Here is a 20,188-nt window from a genome sequence, read left to right as displayed (position 1 = left end):
TATATTGGCATGCTATATTATTGCCAGGACACCCGGGTTGCCAGTTTCCTCCTGAGATGAAGTCAGCAATGCTCTCTGCTGCTCTTAAAATTGGAAGATGTGTTATGAATTCCTTCAAGCTTACAGGACAGAGCACTTAAATGTGCAAAAACGTGCAGTCTGGCAGAAGTGGCAACAGGAAGTGACAACAATGACAGACTGCTTTTACAGTGTTTTGCATGATAGTGGCTTGCTGCTGTATCTGTGAGTACCATGTGCTTCACATGGCATGAAGGACACAAGAATATCTCATATGAGGTTCTCAGTGAATGCTCCAGTCCATTAATGATCTCTGTGGCCCTTCGCTGGAACCATCTCCAATACATCCATGTCTGTCTTGTACTAGGGAACCCAGGACACCGTAGTCCAGGTGTGGCCCCACTAGTGCTGGAAAAAGGGGAAGAATCACTTCCCTAAACATGTTGGTAACAACAAAATAATTTAGGAACTTCAAAATTAAAACTGATAGCTCTAAGTTCCTTCAAGGAAGGAAGAACCAAAGGAAGGAGTAACCAGTGAAGTCCCACTGGGATGTGTGCTGGAACACATCAGAAATAAAAGCTGACTACAAAAAGTAGCAGAAAGTAAGCATTAGTATTGATAAATGTGAAGCGATGCCCATGGAGGAAAGTTACCAAAACTACAAACTCACAACACCCAGCTGTACACTAGCTGGTTCCCTTTTGAGTTTATAAGTAGCTTTCCAAACAATACTGAGAAGTCACAGTTCCCTGCCACAGCTGATTTAGAGGCTAGGAGTATAACAGCATTAAAACACAATTAGACAAATTGTTTACAAAGTCCATCAAGAGCTGCAAGACATGACAGCCATGCATAAGCTCCAGCCAAGTAAGCCTTTGAGTGACTTGTTACTGGAAAAAACAAATTGTAAAAAAAAACAAAAACAAAAACAGAGTATCACTCACACAGCATCACTTTTTACTATTTCTTCTTTAATTTTAACATATTCCAGTTGACTCTCCTGATAAATCTTGAGAGAACTCTGTGAAAAAAAGAACAGACAATTAAAACATGTCCTTATGAAGGGCATGAAAGAAAATACATCATTTTAGCTATTCTAATGAAAACAGCTGCATAGTCAAAAAAGTGTATTCAATGAGAAAAAAAGCACATTGAAAAGTGCTTTTTAAAGGCAAAAAGGCTTGCATTTTTTAAAGGCAAAAGTTATAGCAAGAATATATATATATATATATGCACATCTTTTGAGTATGTGCTTCCAAGACTTATTTGGATAGTAACTCAAAGCTCAAGTCAAGAGCACAGCTACTATACACCATCATATACATAACCCTACTTTTCCTGAGCAAATGCCATCAGGACATCAGCTAGTAATGCTTGCTGAGGGAAGAAAATTTAAAGATAAAAGACAAGTCTAACACAGAAGAAAAACTACATATAGTGACACAACAGATATTAATTCTCTACTTTATATAGGAATTAAATTATAAGAAGTGGTGGGTTTATTTTTGGCGGAAGTAATAGTTAACATCTAGCAAATATCTGTATTAAGGGGAATTGAACAGCTAATTTTTTTCTTCAGAAGACTAGATTTCAACTCAGAGGTGGGAGAGAAATTAGGAATAAATTCAAGTGGCTAATAATGTAAAAGTGAATGTTCAAAACTGTAAAAGAAGCAAAGCACTAACTATTCTGGATAGACTCTCTTTGCACCTTTTTACCGGTACATGTTATGGAGAATTAAGTAATCTAGTAGTACTGAAATAGAAAAAGACAGGAATTTGACTATACCTCCTTCCTTCCTAAATAAGGAAATAAAAAATAATATGATCAAAATCCTAGGAACTACAAAAGCCTGAACTTTTCCCCTTATCTGAAGCTTGCTAACATTTAATTTGTTTTATCGAAAACCAGAACTCCCTGTCCAACAAGCTGGAAATAACTGGGCTCATTAAAACCTGCCCCATTAAGATGAGCATTAAATACTTTTATTTCCTTCAACAGAGTAAGCGCAAGTTATTTAAACCTTACAAGCACACCTTTTTCTCTTCCAACTCTGCTTTCAAGGAACCCAACTCTTCCTGGCCCTTTTCCAGAGGCAGGATTTTCTGCAGCATCTGCTCCACTTGGCAACGTAGAGTAGAGATCTCTCTGAAACAGGAAATGTTATTTAAATTTTTAAAAACTGCCAAAAAAATATGGCCACTTTTAAAGCCTAAACTCAATGTTCCGATTCTTCAGGCAAACTTCCAAGTATTTTGCTTTCCCCTATGGAAAAAAGCTCTGACAGATACCCAAGTGCTTGAAGAGCTTAAGTGTTCTCATTTTTCCATCTAACATTTTACATTCAAAGAATATTCAAGATCTGATATAAAAACATTAAATGGAGCCTAAAGTTGAAAGTGGGCAGACTGCCTGTACTACACAAGAGTACAACCCAGCTGCATACATTGAAGTGTCAGGAAAAAGTGTCTCCACAGAAGCAGTGCCACAAAATTAGAGCAGAGTCCAACCATGGGACTTTTCAGCAGGCAGGACACAAAGTCTGTAAAGATGATATGCTGTCTTTTCCTCTATAAATAAGTAGAGGAAGTAAGGGTACCCAATCACAAACTCTAAGTCAAAATACTTCAGGCAAACAGGGTCTCCCCAAATAGGCTTATATTTAACCACCACCAAAAGATGAGCTCTGCATTTCCATTCAGTGGTTTCAGGCTCTAATGCAATACAGTGCCAGGACAAGTATTTCACACATGTACAGTGAAAGCAGGGCAGATTTCTCCCCTCAAGCGTATCTTTGCTTAGTGTGGCCTAAGAGGCATGCCAAAAGAAAGGACCAGTTTAATAGCTCAGTGTAGACTGAGAACCATTGCTATTAAAACAGCACACTCCTGAAACTGTCCAAGACACAGAGAGCACTGCAGATATAGTAAACAGTTCAGATCAAACTTACCTTTCAGCAAACTGAAGCTGTAATCTCCTGTTAAGGTCGAAATTTAAAACAGTCTACCCTACTTCCTTAAGTATATTTCAGTCCAATTGCCACTTACAAACAAATATTTAACAACGACTTCCACCCAACAGGCAAATTATGTGTTTGTGTTATGTTATGTGTTTAATGAAAACATTTCCGTGTGTTTAAAGTGAATAAGCAGGGCTTCTGCTTGAAAAAGAACTGAGTCATTATCAGCAATGCACATTTGAAATAGTCCACATTAAACCATATATGAGACACAACCAGACCTTAAGTGCCTAAGTTTAGTTCCAAAGCTCTATTTCCTTTAAGTCTCCAGTCTGTTCTTTACTAGAGATGCATCCTCTCTTAAATTAAGCCTTAAATAAAAAACCTCAAGCCCTCTTATTAGAAATGTTGAAAGATATACTAATTCTGTAAGAGAAATGAAAAATACACTAATTCTGTAAGAAAGCTAATAGAAAAATAAAGGATATCAGTGCATTTCTGTTGATATTCGGTCAGCAAACGACTGCAAGAAAAAACAAACATTAGTCATAAAAGCCAATTGTACTAGTCATCTTCTCAACTGATTTTCACAATTACATCCTAAGATACCTTTCCTTTTGTTTTATAGATACATGCAGGAAATAAAAGATAGGTTTGCATTTTCTGATAGAAGTCAACATAACCCTTTTCTTTCATTAAGCCATTCAAACCTCAAATCAGGCTTCTTTAAAATGAAAAGAAAATACAACCAAACAGCTAGCAATTACATGAAGCTAATAACTATTTTCAGCTTTCAAAAGAAAAAAAGAAAGAAAACATACTATTTGGGTAAAGACGGTGTGTGTGTATATATATACAGGCATGTATGTGTGTGTTTACATATATATATATATATATATATATGTATGTATATGTTTATCACCAAACTAAATCCTAGTTTCCAAACTTAAAAGAATGCCTTCCTAGGAAAGAATGGAAGAAAAATAGTTCAAAAGACTCTAAAATGCTTTAATATTTACACTATTCTCCTAGAAGCCATTGAGTATAACATCTATAACATCTATTCTGACCCAAGGTGTACGGTGGCCCAAGGGACAGCACCACGGACAGCTATTCTCTCCTTTCTTCAAATTTTACGGCTTTTAAGAATGGAGAGAAGAACAAAGATGAGAACAGTGGCAGTTACTTCTGTAAGAGAGGGCTGCATTACTTTTTCTTGCAACAGTTAAAGAGTCATCAAGCAAGGCAAAAAAGAAAGTGGCTGGGCTGCAACTAGGTAGAGCAGAGGTAAATCCCACAGGAAGCCAGTGCACAGGCAAGATGAAGGACACAAGGTTTCAGGGTAGGAAAAGTAATCTATGAAAGCACAAACAGTAAAGGAGCTTTGAAGAAAAGGGTCTCAGTTAAAGTGAGGGCTCTCTTAAATCCTTTCTGGAAACCAGATTAGCTAAAGCCAGATTTACATTCATCTGGGAAAGGGTACTTAAGAAATAAGCCATTACAATTAAGAGACATGGCAAGGATATCATGCCACGATATGAATGTATATGTAATATGTTTTATGTTGATGGTTATTGAGAAGAAGTGGAAGCAATCCCAGAAGAGAAAGAGAATTATGAAAACATTTTAGAACCTTATTGTTCTGACCATCATACAGCCTCACTTTTACATAGTCTGATATTTAACTCCAGCAGCATTTCATACCTGATAAGACTAAGTTTTCTTGAAAAGGTTTGTATACACCTGTGTTTGACATTTGGTTCTCATACTACATGGCTAGCAACAGACAAAATGAAATAAATCCCTTCAAAGAAGCTTCTTCTGCTAAATACCTGATCATAATAATAAATAAGGTACATAGCTACATAAAATATCCTTGTTTTCACTACTACTACATCAAGACATTTTAGGGCATAAATAAAGAAGCCTTTAAATCTAAATTTAGGATCTGTTACTGAAAAAAAGTTACTTTCATTTATAGGACGATTTAGTTTTGTGCAGTAATGAATATCTACATTCCACAAAGCATATTTGGCGTATTACTTGAGGAAATTAAGAACAGTAACAACAACAACAAAAATACACTCGTGCAATTGTACTTACTCGCCATTGATCAGTTTTTGCTTCAGTGCAACTAATGCTGCTACATATTCATTTATATTCTGTAAGGAAGAGTCTCAAGTCGGTAAAGAAGTTCCACACCAAAAACAGTACCATACACTGCAAATGCCCCCTAAACTGATTGCTAATGCTCTATACAGAATAATAATCCGTTTTTGTAACTTCTCTTACAGAATAAATTATTGTTTACTAAAATATGTACTAATTTTAGGGTTTACATACAAATACATATAAAAAATGCAGACTCCACACGGAAGTATGGGCTTATGGGAAGATGAGGCTTTACTACAACAGCTCTTCAAACCTTGCCTTTACGTTAGACTATATACAAAAATCACTCACGCTTTTTCTCTCGAAAGTCAAATTAAGCTTTGGAGGAGTATTTCCAATGAACAGCATCTAGTTCATTTGAGGTTACGGATTTCCCTGACTCATGATTCATAATAACTCTCGGTGTGTTTGAAGACCACCTCTGCCCTATGAACTCTCAGCTGGGCCTTCCTCTCATTTAATAGGGAAACAGTGATTACCCAAAGAGTTACACTATATATAGAAAAAAAACCCGACACTCGTTTAAAAGCGCTTTGAAGAGTGGCGGCGGATAGCCTTCTCCCACCGCACCGAAGCGACCTGGAAAGGATACGACGAAAAATTCACTAGAAGGTCCTTCTAGCCATGCCGCAGAGCCTGCGATGCAAAGACACGAGCCACTTTTCCGCCGCACAACACCAAAACGCACCGCACCGCACCGCACCCCGCGCACCGCCGCTCCCCTCACGCTTACCGCCCGAGCTCCCGCTGCGCCGGGAGCCCCCCGCCCCACCAACGACCCGGCCTAGCCAGCCCCTCCGTGGCGTCCTCGAGCCAAGAGCCCGCCCCGGGCCCTCCAGCGCCACGCCGGCCGCCGGTACCTGCTGCAGGATCCCGCAGTTCGCGCAGGCCGTGGCGGCGGCCGCGGCGGTGCCGGCCGGCGGCGGCGGCGGCGCCTCCCCCGGCATCATGGTGCCCCCCGGCCCCCGCGGCCCCCCGCCCAGCTCCCGCCCTGTCACACGCCGCGACGCCGCCTCAGGGAGGACCCAGCTCTCCTCCGCCTCCCCGGGAGCGGCTCCGTCGCTGCCTGACTGGAAGCCGCGACAATTTTGGTCTTCCAAGAGCGAGCGCTTCGAAAACGCCCGAGGAACGAGGTCCTGGCACGGGCTGAGGAGCGGCTGCCCCTGCAGCTGCTGCGTGTGCCGACGGGCGGTATTTGGGTTTTGGGGCTGAGCTTCACAGCCGCCGCGCGGAGCGAGGCAGGACCCAGCTCCGCCCGCCCAGCACTCGGCTTTGCTCTGCCTCCAGCGCTGGCTGTCGGCGAGACAAATCGTCTGTCTGTCCCACTGGGCTGGTCGGGTCGGTACCTGACAAAACAAACCACGATGCAGAGGAGCAGGCTAGGTCCCAGGGCTCCTGCAGGACTCGTGGTGGAGATGATGCACTGTGACTAGCAGTTGTGTTTAGTTAACAGCTCCTCCTGGCAGGAGGTGCTTTGAACCATGTAACCAGAACCGGGCTGCACCTATCGTCGATATTGATTCTGAAGAGGAAATGAAGGCGCGTAACTCATCACAGCTTGTCAGCAGGACAGCACCAGCCTCTCCGGCAGCCTCAGCTTTACAACTTCACCCTCCACGGAGGGCGTGAAAGAAACGTGTCGTAATCCGGTACCACAGTTCACTTCCCACACAGTCCCCTGAGGACTTTGTCATTAAATAAATAAAAGATTTAAAGGACTGGATGATAACGAGTCTTTGAAATGTCATTGGATTTAGTGTTCAAGCATCATAAAACATCCTGCAGTTGGGACAAGCTTAAGGCTGATTTTCATCATTAGTTGATTAAATGGAGGAATTGGTGATGACTGTCAATACTTACGAATAATGCCACTTCCTTGTTCTTACATTAGTAAAGAACTCAGAGTATGAAGTTCTAGTTTTTTAGAAAAACATAAATGCTTAAAGAACATAGCAGAGAACTGTCACCATTTACATAAAATCAAGATGAGAGCTAAAAGAATGAAGTAGCCAGAAATAACTCTTGCTGGCCAGAAACAGCAGACAGAACATTGTATTATGGGAATAAATAAATAAATAAATAAATAAATAAATAAATAAATAAATAAATAAATAGATCTGTGTGTCCGTATATTGCATTTGAAGCACTCAAAGCTGCTTGACTGACAGGTGGCACCTGCTTGCAGATTAGGCCAGCAGTCTCTGAATTTCTCCTGTATTGGGTTCCTTGCAAAGAAGTGGAACGTATTATGTCAACCGTACCTCTTTCAAGACAGTTTTCGGGTTTCATCAAAGTGAAGTTGATGAAAGATTCCTACTTATTTCAGTGGATATTGGTTCTTGCAACTTATACATCTGATTTGAAGTTTTCCTGAGAAGTAGCTCAAAAAGTGAACATTTAAACTAACTAGAAATTTTTCAATTAACAAATTCTGGGATTAATAGAATCATAGAGTCAACTTCTAAGTAAGGCTCAAAGATCACTGAAAGAGAAGATAACAGAAGCCAGACAGCAGAGGCAGACAGCGCAATTACCAATCCCCTAGCCTCTCTGCTTTTATGTTGTTGGTAGTTTTCCTGCCTTTATTTTACGAAAGCAAATTAATCTATCAGCTCTGCTGGGAGTACTGCTAGTAAAATATTCTCAATGAATAGGTACGTAACTATTCAGGGATCTCCGTTAACCAGGAGTGAAATGAGTTTACCAATAGATAGACTAAACTTGATCAGGTCTGATGCCGTCAGGAGTCAGCTTACATATACTATCCAAGCAAAGCCTTAAAGTACACACTAGTAAATATCAATACTAACTGATCTCACGTGCAAGTGGACAGTATGATCCACACACATTTAAATTAGGAGAGTGGTTAAAAATCACGATAGCTAAAACAATATTTAGCTTAAACCAGTTATACTTGTATCCTGGTCCTGAAGTTCTTTGGAAAGGAATTAAAAACACCAACCTAAAAATGTTTTCCCTCCAAATAGCTGAGTTTTTATTTTTAAAGGAAAAGAGGTGCCTTAAACTTCAAACCTTAAGTCAACCTCTACAAATGCTAATTATCTTAGCTACTGTCAGAAGCAGCATGCTTTAGTAGAGAACGCAGTTCTCTACCGTGTGCTGAGTCATTCAGAGCTTCCATTTGGCATTTCAGTTTAAAATCCAGAATAGAATCTATGCATTATATTCCAGATATTCCCAAAATAAAGATGCACATGCAAATCATAAAATTCTACCATCATTGTGTCTGAAAGGTTTGTGAATGTTGATTGCACAAACCACAAGTTTTTGCTTTGGAAGAATTTTAAAGAAGTGGACGCTATGGTTATACCTTGCTGTTGGTCTTTCTTTAGCGCAAGCTGTGCATGCGGAAATATCTTCTGCACAGCTTGTAAAATATTCGCAACTGAATTTTCAAAAAGTGGCTTAAAAATGGGTGATAGTGCTTGTACAGGTGAAGCCACAATCCTACTTGATGCTAGAACAACCTTCTTCAGAGCCATAAAAAAATCCTTTGCTTTCATTTCAATAGAATTAACGTCGTCACAATTTCTCCCTACTTGCATATATCTGATAGCGTCGACGCGGAGAGCACAGTGCAGCTTCAGCACATAAGGATTTTATATCTGCATCACAGTATCCTAATAAAGAAAAAAATCAAATGTTACATCCATCAAGGTCCAGGTTTACAATATGCAACATTTAAAGAATTTGTAATGCCAAAACCAAACAGGTTAACAGGGAATTGAAAGTGCTACTGCTCTGCAGGGAAATTTTGTTAGGTTGGTCATCGCCTGATATCCTGTGCTTATGAAGCTGAAGCAGACTCCTCATCAAAACTATACTTTTGAGGAAGATGCCCCAAGATCATGCAATGTTCCCAGACAACAAGAACAACAGCAAGAAGTAAATAGATGAAAGCATCTAACTCTGATTACTACGAAGGCTTGCCAGCTGCCTCATTGACTAGTTGTGCAGCAAGGCACAAGAGCCTGGGTACTGCCTGGTACAAGCTAAGATTCTTTAGATCTTAGTCACAAGCACTAATCCATTTTGTTTTCAGTCTTACCAATGCATTTCTCAGTGAGCTCATCAAGCAACATGTCTGGTGGCTTAGGGATCCAGTAACGAGTATGAATCTTGAAAATTTCTTTTCTAGCCTGCAAACAAAATCATTGCATTTTAGCTTGTCCTAAGTTTTCGTTAAAAACACCAACAAAAACAAACAAGCAAAAAAATCAAACAAAACAACAACAACAAAAGAACCCTCCCTCAAAACCCCTCATATATTAACACACTTTTCTTATTTGCTAAACTTTCAAGTATTTTACAGTTATTTAATATACACCCTGCATTTTCAACCAGGAAATTTAATATTTCTAAATTTGTTACACTGAACTTTTTCTAGGAACCTGCAATGAAAGAAAAGCCATTGATAGCTCCAAAAATAAGTTTCCAAAATATGAGACCTAATGACCCAGAGGAAAATACTGTAATGAAAAATTTATCTAGAAACAGATCTTTTTGCTCCAAAAAGCTTTTCTAAAATTTAGCAAACTTTCATCATGACAGTCTCATTAGTTCATCAAATTTGCTTTTCAGTCAGTAAATTCATAGAAAGCACTTCTAGCACTACGTTTCAAGCTGCTACACTTACTATAAAGAAGAAAATAATTATGACTCAAACTACTACCACAGATCTGGGGAACAATCAAATGCAAATACATCCCCTATCCATTCATAAATGAAGTATTGAGACCAAGAACACAACTTCAGGATGAAAGCACCTAAGTGGATTAAATAATTAAGCAAATGGGAACAACTTTGGGAATGAGAGATTTGATTATAGAACTAGCTACTTGGTGGTATCATCTTGACCTTGGTGGTATCATCTTTGGTACTGATCATATTCAGTACCAGATTTGCCCTCCACAGTATGACACAGTGTCTCCATATATCACTCTTTTATTCAAGTTGTAATTTTTTTTTTCTATAAAGTTGGACTTTGCCACATTAGCATTAATGTTGAATTTAAGTTCTCACCTCCTTATTTGGCAAGTTGAAGAGGAGCTCTCTCTCAAAGCATCCTGGTCTCCATAAAGCAGGATCTGTAGAATCCGGTCTGTTGGTGGCTCCGATTACCCCAATCTCCCCTCTGTTGTCTATGCCATCCGTAAGCATCAGAAGTGTTGAGACAATGGAACTAATAGAAAAACATAGGGTGCTTTGCTCAGCACTCTTAACTCCAACAGATGCTGCTGATGGCAGCTGACCTATATATACATATTCAGAAAAAGCAGTATTTTCCTGTTTTGAAAATATTCTGAAGATTAACTAGGAATTGTGTGATCTTCTGAAGAAGCACATAGCTGTAACTAAGGTTTAACCACCAGCCCCTCTACACCCCACATACTAGTGGCTCTTCTTGCCTGACTCCTTCCCAGTTGTCTCCCCTTTACTCTTTTTAGGACATACAACATTCCTAGATCTCATTTTGCCCCAGTGACCAAACAGGAGCCTGACACTCATGCACCAGTCCTTTGGGAGGGTTTTAAATGCAATGGCACCTTGACATACGAAGCATGTCTTTCCCTTAGAACACAGGGAGGAACGAAAACCCATTAGGACCACATTCTCCTTAGGCTAATATACCTCCATTTTTAGGAAAGCCATGCTTAGACACCTCCACTAAAATGGCCTGGGACCACACAAACACACATTCATCTCTCTAAAGTTCTTAGCACTTTCTAAGGTAAGACAACATTAAAATACTAAGACTCCCAACCTAGAAACAAGGAATCAAGCCCTAAAACGTATACAAAATGTGTGCTTAAGTCACAGGACTCTTCATAATCTGGCAGCTATTTCTGGTCCACCGTATGTGGTTTAAGAGATGCTTTGAAGATTCAGGGTGCTGAACATGTGCAACTTTTACCAGACCCATGACAAAGTTCAAGAGCACCCTTCTGTCCTAGTGGTTGGTGGGGGGAATTTGGTGCTCACACTGCTCGCAGAACGACGCTGGGGTTGCCAAAGAGCAAGGGCTGGTGCTGTGCATGCCTGATTACACAGCTCTGTCTGCCCACTGCTTAAACGAATCTGCCAGACTCCAAGGCTCACTGGAGCAGCTACTTCAAGCTGTGGGTCCCCCTGGCCGCACGTGAAATTCCTTCAACCAAGGCCAGTGGGACAGGAAGTTGAGCAGCAGCCTGCAAAACGCCACTGGAGAAGGCCAAGTCATACAACATGAACATACAACACCAAGTGACTTTCTTGAACGGCTCCAAACACAATTTGAAACCTGTTTTGTGGAAACAGAACACACTAAGCTCTTCTGGACCTCCTAGGTGCAAGCAGAAGTCAGACTTCCAAAGGGTGTTTGCATCGTTAAGTTCTCCATGATCTATCTCCAAGATCATTTAAGGACTGCAACTATGAGCAATATTCAGAGTTCTTTCCTGTTTTTTCCTTCAGATTCTCCCACCTAACCACATCTGCTCCTCTTTTACTGCTCAGCCGTTTGCCCAGTTTCTGTGCCGGAGCGTGATACTGCCCTTCCTGTATTTTCAACAAGACAATAAATGTTCCACTCCACGTTCCTGCTCTTGCCCCCTTTTGATCATGCTCTTTGTCACCGAATTCTATCAAACTTCAACAATCACTGTGATCTCAAAGCCCTTAAGGATAGGCAAGTGGTACACAACTTCCACAAACGACGACAGCAGACTTGACAACAGCAGACTTGTGCTCAGCTTGGGCTGACTTCCAAAGCTGGTTAGAAAGGATCCACTGGTAGCAGAGATCCTGCTTTATGCAACACGTTTCAGCTCACTGAACTCTGAAGGGTACGAGAAAGAGGCGAGTGGACCTTGTTCAGTTCCTTCCAGCTCCCTGACAGAAAGACAAGAGAACTGGAAATGTACCATTTCAAGAGAACCAAATGAACCAAAGGGATGCACGGCGCACAGTTATGAAATGCCATCTGGCTGGTACAGGATAAGGAAATGTAGCATTTTTGGTGTCTCCTCAAGGGCTTCTCAGCCGAAGCAAGGCTACGAGAACTGCTAGCCTGAAATTAACAGTCAGTCATCTCAGTTATAAAAAATGGCATCTGCTTCTAACGAGCTCTGGGGAATTCAATTAATAGTGTAACAATTAATAGTGTAACTGAAAGAGGCTGCCTTGCTGGCAATGTTTAAAGACAGTAACAAATGGGTTTTCTAAATGATGTCTGCTTGTTCAGAAAGGTTTTGATTTAGGGCCTACAGTACTTGGACCCCATGGTTTGGATCATACAGGTTGTTCTCAACAGCTGGAATGAGTTTCTCTAAGTACCCACGAGCTTTTTGTGTGTGAAATCCCTCTAAACAAACACAAACAGAAAACAGACTGCTGCTTAACACCAGCAGCACAGCTTTCAAAATTCCTCTTTCATTTCTACCTTTAGCGGAATGTTTGTGTTCACATAATAATTTTCATAACAAAACCCACTTTTTATTTATACCATGTTTGCATGCACTTTGACATCCCCAACATGTTCTCCGTGCTCATCTCTCATTTGCAACCAAGCGTCACCTTTCCCTGCGTCTGTCCCGGCTTGCGGACCGACACGCATCTCAGCCTTTACCAATTTGCGTGACAGACATGAAGCAAACTCCTCCATCCTCACATCAACTTGCTAGAACGCAACAGCAGCCCCGACATGGAGCCCAAGCACCTACCAACCAGCGTTGACAACCGCAGACACTCCGCTCCCTTTCAGAGCCCCCCAGCTGCCTCCATTACGCGCCTTATCAGAGTGGTTGACGATCTCCAGTGCTGCACCTCATCTAGGGGAGAGGCGAGCATCAAAGTGCACCCTGACACCCCAAAGCCCCCCGGCAGGCATGGGGACATGTCCCCGCTCCTCTCCCAGCGCCACACCGAGCGGGGAGCCCAGTCACGGATGGATCCGTCCCGCTTCAAGGCACGGAAAGTGAAGTTGTTCACCCTGCGCATTTCGCCTCGCTCTGTCACACACGGATTTATCCCCGAGCCATCCCAAGCCCCCGGAGCCGCCGGCAGACACTGAGGAAGAGGCGCCGGGCGGGGCGCTGCCGCCACACCACGCCCCGTTCCCCCCCGGCTCCGCGTTCAGGGGGCTCGGAGCCGCCCCTCTTCTCAGGGCCGGCCGAGGGGGCACCTTGCCCTCTCCCCGGGGCCGGGGGGAGGGTCTCCCCTCGCCTCTTGGGGTCGACCCCCAGAGCCGCCTCAGCCCCGTGCCTGGTGCCTGCCTCCGGCGGTAGCGGCCGCGCCGCCATTTTGCGTCTCCCCGAGCCGTGCGCTCCCGGCGGGGCGGGCGGTGAGCCGCAACTCCTAGCGCCGCCGGCCGCCCGGGACCTCGCCCCGCCGCCCGCGGCGCCCACTCGTGGCCTCCCGGCTCCTCACAGCTCTCCGGGAGGGTTGGGCGGGGAGGGCCGGGCAGCGGCGGCCGCGGTGCCTCAGCCTCCCCTCGCAGGGAGCGGGAGCTAGCTGGGGCACCACCAAAACCTTTGGAGAAAAAAAAGCAACAGCAAACAAACGAAAAACCCACCCACAATGCCCTTTTTTTCCACCTCCAAGTTGAATAAAGAGGACCTCTTCCTTTCATAAATGTTCAGATATCTTAGTTGATACTTAGTTTTAACTCCCACTACCTCCCTTAAATATCCTGTGTTTCCATATGACGCTTCTTTTATCCCTCGTTGCAGTTTTGGCTTGGACATTAAAATTTGATATTTTCCCCAAGTCTGAAAAATCAGAATGTGGTTTCTGGGAATCGTTAGCTGGGACAGCTGTTCATGTAGGATTGAGATTTACACATTCATAATTTTTTAAACCATGAAGGTATTCTTTTTCTACTGAAAGTATTTTTCTATTTGCCAGTGTTTGCCTAGAAAGCTCCGTGTTTTATATGGCATAGATGGATCTTGCAACAATTTAGAAAAGGAGCTAATACACTGGTTCATGAATATACTGGTGCCTCAGTGGTGGAAGATGCTTATTAGACAGGCCTAGAAACCTGAAGTGATGTGCTCAGGTGTGCTAGCTAGGGTCCCAAAAACTCAGCCCTGCAGAAAGCAGTCACAGAGGAAGGATGACAGTGTAGTTCTAACAGATGAGGAAAGAAGCTAGGAAGCACAAATGGATATTTTTAGGGTGTGCACTTTTTGAGCACCTCCAGCTGTCTTGTCTGTGATTCCTCAACTTCATGTTTATTATATAAAGGATTTTTTCAAAAAGTCGTCTTAGAGAACAAGATCAGCAAACCATATTCACAATCCCATTAAAAATGTCCAGCATACAGCTAGATAAAAACATCATACAGTAGGTGAACAATTGGCTGACAAGTAGGGCTCAAAGAATTATGGTAAGTAGGGCTGCATCAGGCGTGTGGCCAGTAAGCAGTGGGGTCCCCCAGGGCTCCATTTCAGGGCTGGTTCTTTTCAATGCTTTTATAAACGATTTGGATGCAGGACTAGGAGGTGTTCTGAGCAAATTTGCTGATGATCCTAAGCTGGGAGGGGTTGTTGACTCTGTTGAGGGTGGAAAGGCCTTGCAGAGAGATCTGGACAGATCGGAGAGCTGGGCAATCACCAACCACATGAAGTTTAACAAGAGCAAGTGCCGGGTCCTGCACGTGGGACAGGGCAGCCCGGGCTGCACATACAGACTGGGCAAGGAGAGGCTGGAGAGCAGCCCCACAGAGAAGGTTCTGGGAGTTTTGGTTGATAGCAAGCTGACTATGAGCCAGCGGTGTGCCCTGGCAGCCAGGAGGGCCGACCATATGCATCAAGCACGGCATTGCTAGTCGGTCGAGCAAAGTGATTGTCCTGCTCTACTCTGCACTGGTGCAGCCTCACCTCGAGTACTGTGTGCAGTTCTGGGCACCACAGTAAAAAAAAAGATGTAAAAGTGTTGGAGAGTGTCCAGAGGAGGGCTACAAAGATGGTGAAGGGCCTAGAGAGGAAGACGTACGAGGAGCGGCTGAGGTCACTTGGCCTGTTCAGTCTGGAAAAGAGGAGGCTGAGGGGAGACCTCATTGTGGTCTACAGCTTCCTCGAGAGGGGGAGTGGAGGGGCAGGCGCCGATCTCTTCTCTTTAGTGACCAGCAATAGGACCCGAGGGAATGGCGTCAAGCTGCGACAGGGGAGGTTCAGGCTGGATATCAGGAAGAGGTTCTTCACCAAGAGGGTTGTTGCGCACTGGAACAGGCTCCCCAGGGACGTAGTCATGGCACCACGCCTGTTGGAGTTTAAGAAGTGTTTGGACTATGCTCTTAGTCATATGGTCTGAATTTTTGTGTAGACCTGTGTAGGGCCAGGAGTTGGACTCGATGATCTTTGTGTGTCCCTTCTAACTCGGGATATTCTATGATTCTAAAAATCTGTGACATTAACCAAGTTGGAAAACAATTTAGGGAAAAATGAGGTTGACGCCTTTGTTACGTTTTCAGTGTAATAATACATTAAAATGTAAATTTTCAATATATATTTTTCTTCCTCCTGTGTTTGCCTTTGACATATAACCAAGACAACAAGACTGGGGTAAGCTGCTCACAAACTCTTTTTAAAGTTCATACTGTTTTTTTTAAGTGTAAGATTAAAAAACGACAACAACAACAAAAAATGGTGGCTCACTTTTTATTGATACATATCCAAACAATACAGATGAAAGAAAAAATTCTGCATAGTACACAGATATTTGGACACATGCTAGAAAGCCACATATTAAGAAATCTGAAACATACCTAAGGAAAACAGACTCAGGGATTGCAGTTAGGTATTCGGTATCACTAGGTGTTGTGTACGTGATGTGACATAACACAACAGCAACATATCCTGCTGCATATTTTAGCACAGCTGATACAGAATTTTGTTTTCAAAAAATTAAACCTTCCCTGCCTTATCCTTAACTTAAAAATCTGTCAAATTCATAGAGAAATTTTTCTCTGCTGGTTTGAAGAGTTATCTATCGTCAAATAGAATATTGCTTTCCGATTACTGAAGTATATTTATCACCAGCAATATATTCATTTTTTATGAAATACACAAATATAATTATCTCTAGGCCAGTAGAAAACAATTTATTTAACTATAAGGCTTTCTTGTAACTAGCTTTTCATATTAAAATGGTATTCTCTGGTATCATTAAGATTGTCATTGTTAGAAGCAAGACTAAGCTTTGCGTTAGAAAGTTTCAATAAGCAAATCTTGCTTTGCTTCAATTTTTGTTGTTTATTTTTAATAGACTAAAAATCTTATGTTTGTGGGAAGTGTTTCTCCAACATACTTTCTCTAGGATGTTAATTCTATGAAAGTTTCTCTAGGGTGTTAATACTATGAAAGCCCCTTGAGTTGCTATCAGTAAATTATAAAAAAAGATACCTCCTGCACTAAGGTAAAGGAGGTTTACAGGTTTTTAAAGCACGTAAAAATACCTCCTGCGCTAAACTGCACTAAGAGCTTTCTGAAGGATTTGCATTTCATATACAGGTTTGTTTTAAGACCTTTATGTAATGAGGAGTGGAATAAAGAGCACCACAGATTACTTCAGAAAAATATATTCCGAATAGCTGAAAAGGGACATTAAAAGTTTATCAAGTTTTCAGTCATTTTCTTTTAAAAAGAGGTAAGGGAAGTATCTGGAAGATGTTCAAATCTACACTTTCTCTGAACAAATTTTAAGAGATTTGTTAGGGTGCCTGAGTAATAACAGTATGCATTTAAGAAACCACAGTATTTTGATGCTTAAAGCATTTCTTAATATTGATACAAGAACTCTAGTGATGTGAGGTTCTGGTTAAAGGGAAGGAAAACAAGTGAGAGGGATATCAGGCCAAGGAACTTCATTTATGTAACTCATTAATAATCATTCCAATATTCTTTCTTATCTTTTCAATTGATCTCACAACAGGTACGTTAGAAGTTTTCATTGTATTTTTCACTACATTAAACTCTTTCAAATGCTTTACTGATATCTAAATGTCTTATCTGATGTCAAAAAAAAAATTAAATTAAATTAATAATATTACTCCATGGATACGTGCCAAGTCCACCTATCCCAGCTTTCATGATATGCAGAGGGACTTAATATGCAGAATTTCTGTGCAGTCATTCAATGGAATCTTGTTTCAGTTGCTCTTGGTGATTTCAGATACTCGTGTTTATTCCCCCACGGATAATTCTGAGCAGTCTAATGTACAAGGTCTCTAAAGTACTTCAGATCTCCAGAACAGAAACAGAGGCAGATAGAATTCTTTTCTTCTCACTAAAGAGACAAACTTCTGGGTGGAAGTGTAATCTATTGAGTTGTTACTTCACTTTTACTTGCCTAAGGAAAATCCCTATCCCCAGTGCCCTGGGGTACAACAATGGTAAGGAAACAGCTCATTTAGGACAGACTTGAAACAGCTTTTTAATTTAGACATTAGCAGGCAAGGATATTATTATTATTACATTATTATAAATAATATTATAGTATCATGGGAAAAAAAAAAAAGCTTGCAAGAGGCTTCTGGACATTTGTAGTCCAATCTGCACAAACTGTGTTCAATTACATGCTCGATATTCAAGGCCCTACCAAAACGTTTTTTGAAAATTTCCAAGGATGGAGAATCTATAGTCTGTCTGGTCAATTTGCTTCACTGTTCTAACAGTAAATATTTTTTTTTTTATTTCTCTCCAGAAAGAATTTTTGTTCTTTCAGCTTGAGTCTGTTGCTTGTTTAGCTGTGCATCTCTGAGAAGAGATGGCCCATTCATCCAACTTACCAAAGCCAATCTGAATGACAGGCCTGCCTCTGAGCACAATTTTGTGTCATGCAAACTTACTCAAGGTCTTTCTGTTCCGTTTTCCAGGTCATGGGTGAATACATTAAACAGTGTCAGCACCAGTGTTGACACTAAAAAAATACTGTTTATTTAGGCTGCCAGCTATACTATGAGCTGTTCACCATTAATGCTTCGTTTGACAGATAGGTGTTTTTTTTTACTCCCCTTGTAGTCCAGCTGTCCAGTTCATATCTCTTCAGTTGTCTTACAAAGAAACTATTCTTCAAACACTCATGAATGTGACATACAAAGGAGTGAGAGTTCAGTCACTGGTGCAGCACCCAACATTTACCTTTGTTGAATGTCAAAGCCGTTGCTGATTGTCCAATGTTCCAGTGTACCCAGATCCCTCTGCAAGGCCTCTTGTCCCTCCAGGGAGTCAAAAGCATCTCCCGGTTTAGTATCATTAGCTAATACGCTAAAGGTGCATCCAACTCCTGCATCCAGATCACTGATAAAAATGCTTAACAGAACTGGCCCTAGAATTGAGCCCTGAGGAACACTGCTAGTGACTGGCTGCCAGCCAGATGTAGCCCCACTCACTACAAACTTTGAGCTCTACCATTCAGCCAGTTCATTACCCAGAGTAGCGTGAACCTGTTTTATGTCACAATTGGATAGTTGTCCAGAGGATACTGTGAGGGACTGTATCAAAGGCCTTACTAAAATTCAGAAAGATTACATCCGCTGCCTTCCCTTCATCTACCATGTAAATGACCTTATCATAGAAGGATATCAAATCACTAACAAAGAACCCATGCTGACTGTGTCTGATAATAACTTTGTTCTTTAATTGCCTTTCAGTAGCACCCAGGGTAATCTTCTCCATAACTTTTCTAGGTACTGAAGTTAGACAAACAGGTCTGTAGTTTCCTGGGTCTTCTCTCATGCCCTTTTTGTAAATCAGTATAACACTGGCTAAGGTGAGGTTCTTCAGGGAAAGTAAGGTATATCGATGCACCCATGGCCCTAACTTTTCTGTGTGGCACATTGTGGGTGCACACTCAGATCTTCCAAAGTGACCATTCTATTGCTAATATCATGTGAGTGCCCCACCAGTGTGTTTTCTTTCATCTTCTAACTTCTTTGGACCATCAAAGCAACCATACTTGTGAGGTCAAGTCCAGCTTTATCTTGACATTTTACTTTCATTCAATGCTACTTGGCCTACAGTACTGAAAACAATCTTTTATTTGCTATCAGCTGTCAAAGGATGGTAGGGTCGGTCCTTATCTGATTCCTCCCTCTACAAGTTACAGACCTCTATCATATTCCACCTCCCACTCTCCTAAACAAATTGTTTTCCAGAAGGTTTATGTAAGTCATTCTTTGTACAGAAGTCATTGCATGCTTTTGATCCCCTTTCTTATTGCCCTTTCATGAACCTTTCCCCATTTTTCTCTAAACTTTTTGAGATGGAGGAACCAGGTTTGTGCACGATATTTATCAGTTGGCTCTATGGGTTCAACACTAACTTATAAAAGTAACCATCAGGCCTTGAGAATCCTTAAAAGCTGTCTCCATTCCTTCTCTCCTGAGCTGCTTTAAAATCCACGCTCTCACCTTTAGTGTCTGCCTGACCTATGTTGGAGGTATGCTTGTACCTACGTTGTCACTCACTGTCTTGATTTCTGGTTTGGGCTGTCCTGTCCCTACAGGCTTGCTGGACAACCTGGACTGTTGCTTGAATTGTTATTGAACCTGAAGCGTTATTGGAACTGCTCTGTTCTTCTTGTTTGAGTATTGTGGAATTTGCTGACTCTCAGCTCCCAGCTCTACATACCACATGGAGCAGCATGTCCTATGACTGACAGTCATACTGGTCAGATGGAAAAAGGCAGCCACTGAGAAAAGAAATGAGTAGTAAATGGTGCAGGGAAGGGAAGAGAAATATTCAAGGAGGATGAAGTAGAAAAAAATATATATGTTTTAAGGGAGGGAGTAAGCTTTAGTGGGGAGATCCTTGCTCCTATCCCTGCACTGAAGGAGAAAAGATGAGGAAAAGATAAAAAGACTATTTTGGCCAAACTACAGAAGAGAATAAAATCAAATGCCTACACAGAAATGCTGGACAATTATGTTAGGCTATAAGGAGTGGATGGAACTGGCCCAATGCAAATTTTAGAGAAGAAAGGGGAAAACAACAACAACAACAAAGAACTGTTCAGATATAAAGGGAAAATGGA

At 41.7% G+C, this 20,188-nt stretch overlaps 2 protein-coding genes across 6 annotated transcripts in view; both read right to left on the bottom strand.

The window, feature by feature from the left end:
• Nucleotides 1-6,390, bottom strand: part of ICE1 (interactor of little elongation complex ELL subunit 1) — a 35,519-nt gene extending 29,129 nt beyond the window's left edge. Inside the window, exons 1-7 of one of the 5 annotated variants that reach the window (XM_080579765.1) lie at nt 6,013-6,097; nt 5,745-5,788; nt 5,084-5,123; nt 3,469-3,503; nt 2,972-2,990; nt 2,058-2,169; nt 966-1,042 (exon numbers count right to left, since the gene is read on the bottom strand). In XM_080579765.1, the coding sequence (XP_080435891.1) occupies nt 966-1,042; nt 2,058-2,135 (155 nt within the window). In that variant the 5' untranslated portion in view covers nt 2,136-2,169; nt 2,972-2,990; nt 3,469-3,503; ... (1 more) ...; nt 5,745-5,788; nt 6,013-6,097. Of the gene's footprint in view, nt 1-965; nt 1,043-2,057; nt 2,204-2,971; nt 2,991-3,468; nt 3,504-5,065; nt 5,143-5,744; nt 5,789-6,012 lie in introns of those variants that run through there. The other 4 variants (XM_080579764.1, XM_080579767.1, XM_080579763.1 and 1 more) reach the window with 4 other exon arrangements.
• Nucleotides 6,391-6,405: 15 nt separating this feature from the next.
• On the bottom strand, nt 6,406-13,572 carry LOC308189600 (ATPase family AAA domain-containing protein 2-like). The gene is made up of 4 exons (XM_080579775.1): nt 13,415-13,572; nt 10,196-10,355; nt 9,222-9,312; nt 6,406-8,793 (listed from the first exon to the last, which is right to left on the bottom strand). Exons 1-4 carry the CDS (start codon nt 13,450-13,452, stop codon nt 8,696-8,698), a joined length of 387 nt encoding a protein of 128 aa, XP_080435901.1. The 5' UTR covers nt 13,453-13,572; the 3' UTR covers nt 6,406-8,695.
• Between the last annotated feature and the right edge of the window lie 6,616 nt (nt 13,573-20,188).

This window comes from Anser brachyrhynchus (genome assembly GCF_964034855.1).
Source record: "Anser brachyrhynchus genome assembly, chromosome: 2".
Taxonomy (NCBI): domain Eukaryota; kingdom Metazoa; phylum Chordata; class Aves; order Anseriformes; family Anatidae; genus Anser; species Anser brachyrhynchus.
This window is presented reverse-complemented; position numbering and strand designations above follow the sequence as displayed.

What these genes read in the sequence shown, in the direction of transcription:
- LOC308189600 (XM_080579775.1), bottom strand. Translation starts at nt 13,452, where the DNA reads ATGGCGGCGCGGCCGCTACCGCCGGAGGCAGGCACCAG. An exon ending in CCGCCGGAGGCAGGCACCAG is followed by an intron (nt 10,356 to 13,414) that starts GCACGGGGCTGA and finishes TTTTTCTATTAG; the next exon opens with TTCCATTGTCTCAACACTTC. An exon ending in GCTCACTGAGAAATGCATTG is followed by an intron (nt 8,794 to 9,221) that starts GTAAGACTGAAA and finishes TTTCTTTATTAG; the next exon opens with GATACTGTGATGCAGATATA.